This window comes from Sphaeroforma arctica, assembly GCF_001186125.1.
Source record: "Sphaeroforma arctica JP610 unplaced genomic scaffold supercont1.868, whole genome shotgun sequence".
NCBI lineage: Eukaryota > Ichthyosporea > Ichthyophonida > Sphaeroforma > Sphaeroforma arctica.
Window position 1 is genome coordinate 9,924 of NW_014039690.1, and position 4,123 is coordinate 14,046.

The window sequence follows — 4,123 nt, forward strand, 5'->3', positions numbered from 1 at the left end:
CCCACTTCGGAACGGTAGTCTGATACATCCAATGCCAGTTCCAATTGCACGGCGATGTAATATTGTACGTGCAGTGAATGTAAACCACATCTTACTATACACTTATCATACTTCTTTCTCGTCATACATATCGCTGGTAATAGGGTGCAAGTATTAGATATTTCGATAGTCGCTGTGAGCGCCGACTATATGCGTCAAATTCTCACCTTGTGGAATACTATGTAGAGGCCACCAAGTTGTACAGCTTATTCTTAAAGTTAAGCTTGTAATGGTTACTGCTTTAAGCTCCACCTGGCAATGAGATCGATACAGGTGAGGTATTTAGTAGCTCAGCGTGATGAGATGCGGATTGTGTCTATTGAAATCCGAGTCTTGCGTTTAATCAGAATATGTTTTTATAGTAGTAGGTACATGGTGAAGTGTAGGTTTGGCAAGTTCGTGCGTTAGGATGATTGAGCATGTGCATCTGTCGACTTATATTCGCCATCGGTAAGTTAGCTAGCCCATATATCGGCTGCGCCTGCGTTTGTGCACGTACGCAGCGGCGTGTATCTATCCCCTTCGAGATGGCCAGGGTGCGATATCTGAGGAGTACCAAACGGTCGCTACTTAAATAACGGCCACATACTTGCCGTGCAGTTCACGTAGTCTGATGGTAAACTCTGGGCTGGTGAACGCAGATAGACCATTCGTTGCACTCATATAGACACACATACACCATGTGTGGCTGTATGCTAAACAGATGTGAGCCAGAAAGCTATTGTTAGTCTGTATAAGGATTTTAGGGTTTAGGGTTATAGTTTATGGCCAAGACCATTCCGAGGGCTGCCAATGGTACACTGTTTGTGTGTGTGGCATGTATTTATCACCTCACAAACGAACCAGAAAGTGGTGGTAGATTCGAGCGCGTTCCTCTGTGGATATCCGCTGCACCGCAAACACACACACACTATGTGATGGGGTGCGTTTCTCCGCGAAACTCCCGCTAGTACATAAACAGCTGTACGCGCATACTGTGCTGGATAACTCCCCGAAAGAATGGGCCAGAAAGGGATAGTTGGTACCTGTACGCCACTCGCAGCACACACACGTACACGAGCAGACAACACTAACACTCGTGTGTAGGACATAGCAACTAATTAGCGCGAGAGTAGGCTGGTTGACGTGTATAGCCACTCTCTGCGTGTACACTGATACACGCTTCTCTGCGTGTACACTGATACACCCAGCCAACACACTGATACACACAGCCAGTAGGAGCCATATTTACATCTTTGTGTGTAAGCTCCATACACAGTGTGTGTGGACTCTACATCCATCCGTCAATATACACTATGCACTATCTGCGAGGAAGTGGTGGCTGGTGCGTATAAACCAGTCTCTACGCTTACACTGGTGCACAAACACGGTGTGTGGGGTGTATGGCTTGGACCACCCAATACCCTTGCCCAGGTCGGGTGTGTCATAGATGTCGACCTCGTCCGTCACGTGATGGTGCATTACATTCTGCTGATAGAACCACTCACTGACCAGCGCATCCTCCTAATGCGGGGGTGCAAGGGGTGGTAGAGAGAGACATGACTATAGAGCTTGTGATATAAGTAGAGAGAGATATGACTATAGAGCTTGTGGTATAGGTAGAGAGAGACATGACTATAGAGTTTGTGATATAAGTAGAGAGAGACATGACTATAGAGCTTGTGGTATAGGTAGAGAGAGATATGATTATAGAGCTTGTGATATAGGTAGAGAGAGACATGACTATAGAGCTTGTGATATAGGTAGAGAGACATATGACTATAGAGCTTGTGATATAGGTAGAGAGAGACATGACTATAGAGCTTGTGATATAAGTAGAGAGAGGGATGAGGATGCGACGGTTGAAGTATGCGCTGAGGGGTGTGTTTGCATGTTAGTGGGTTGGCAGCCTTTAATTGATAGCTGGGATAAGCTGTAATCATAGTACCTGCGATACGGACACTATACAACATATGACGGAGCGACTACACAACACACTCCATAGTCACATACAGACAAAGAGAAGCAGATAACTACGGCTGATTAGATGGATGTGTGTATGTACGACCAGCCACTGTGCCTGTACGAGGGTGTTCTATGCTACATACTAGTCTGAAGAGACAGATATATAAAAGCTACATACATATGCACAATTATAGTACATAGACGTGTGACATCTTATATATAGCGATATGTGTACAGTACTACGACGTATACCAGACTGACGATACTATGAGCTAAATAAGGGTACTCAATTGAACCAAAATTAAACCCCCTGACAGCTGCTTGTATAAGTCCATCGTTAACTAAAAATACAATCACAAAACACGGATCTATGTGTATGATATGAAACAGACAAGTGACCATACAGACACACACACACACAAACAGCAAGCGATTGCACATGGCCATTGACATTCTGCGCTATAAGCGAACCTGCTGCGGTGACATCTGCCCAATGGCCTCACAACAACAACTACCTTCGGCTTTGTATATACAACTGCACGCAAGTACAACACTGCGACCGGTGTGTCCTCCAATGTCTATAGAACACATACTCCAGCACAATATAAGAACCCACCAGGAGTGTGTGTGTGCAAACAGCTGTAGAGCGAGCGTACCTGGCCAACAGTGTTATGTGCCACAGTAGGGTCTGTGGCGATAAACTCAACCAGATCCCATGACAGCGCATACCCCAGCCCAGCCATGAAACAGTCGCTACCCGTACGCGCGCCCACACACACGGCCCGCCCAAAGTAGGTGCCCCTATTAGGAAGTGAGTCGAGCTTCGCCTCGAGATTGGCCACGTGCACCCATGTGTCCTCATCGGTTTTGACCACAAAGCGGTACGGAATAGCGGGACGGGCGGATGACAACTCTCCCTGCGCACCAGAGTCAGAGTTCCCTGGTCCATCGGCCGTTCTCGCTCGAGTCCCCCTCGATATTTGTCCACTTTGCCCCGGGCCGTACACCTCGTACACGTGTTTAAAGTACTCGAAGGTCTTCCCCTCGTCCATATTCTCCTCGCACGGCAGGATGAGTATGTCCCCGTGGGTGTCCCTTTCTGACCACAACAGGTGCAGTTCGGCACTGTTCACAGGCTGTCCCACCACAAACACAACGGTCGCATTGCGGGCAAACCTACGGTGCAAAGCCCTCTTTGCAGAGCCTGAGCTCTTGCTACTCTTTCGCTGGGGGTAGTCCTGTTCGTCACGGTCCCTTCGCGTCATGCGCATGTACGTGGTGCGTATGAGTGAGCGCCGTTCAAAGTGCGAAGCCACACTAAAGACCCCAATTAACACCCCCCGTGGTTGATTAATGCCCCCGTCCGGGTTGTGCGCAGTTGTCTGTGGCCCGTTGTTTAGGCGTACGTCCCTGTTGATCTCCTGTGCGGCTAATCGATTGCCTTGGCTGTCATCCGCCGTCTCGGGTGTTTCCTTGTCCACCCCCAGTGACCTCTTCTCAACAGGTTCGTCCGTGTACACACCTGCCGCGTCCTCCTTGCCCAGTACCGCTACCTCTGCTAACTGTACCGAACTGCTAGACGCATCTCTCTGCACATGCGAGCGCACGCGTGTACCGAGGCCCAATCTACCAAAGTGTGTGTATACGTATGTGAGACACACCAGCAACAGCATCGCACACAGCTTACGGTGGCTGCGTGACGGGCCAAACACGGATAGCAGCGTGAACCCTGCTTTCGCTTTTTTAGACATCCTGGATGAAGAAGAGGGTCACACCGAAGCTCGGGAGATGGACAAATAAGGAGGAGCGCCGAAGTTGCTATTTACTATAACAGATGTATAGTACTGACTATGCTAGATGTAGACAGTACAACTCTTAGAAGAAGTACGCAGAAGATACGCCGACTCTGCACAATGGTAGACTGAGTTGAGAACTCTTGCTGCTGAGGTCATCTACCAAGGAAGTTAAGGTATAAGGTTTTTAGAGGTTGGCCAATCCCAGCCGGACACTGTTGGGGAAGGAATGCAATGAGGGACAAACAGATGTAGTGCATGAGTGGTCTGGTCTGTGCATTATGGTTGAGGGCAGACACACAGTGATTGTCCTCGGGAGATGAGCTGACACAGACACGTGCATGTCA

General features: G+C 48.6%; 1 protein-coding gene across 1 annotated transcript; it reads right to left on the reverse strand.

Moving 5' to 3' along the window:
• Positions 1–343: 343 nt before the first annotated feature.
• SARC_08996 (hypothetical protein) lies at positions 344–3,846 on the reverse strand. The gene is made up of 2 exons (XM_014297006.1): positions 2,640–3,846; positions 344–1,542 (listed from the first exon to the last, which is right to left on the reverse strand). The coding sequence occupies exons 1-2, from the start codon at positions 3,732–3,734 to the stop codon at positions 1,333–1,335; spliced, it is 1,305 nt and encodes a 434-aa protein (XP_014152481.1). The 5' UTR covers positions 3,735–3,846; the 3' UTR covers positions 344–1,332.
• Positions 3,847–4,123: the final 277 nt, after the last annotated feature.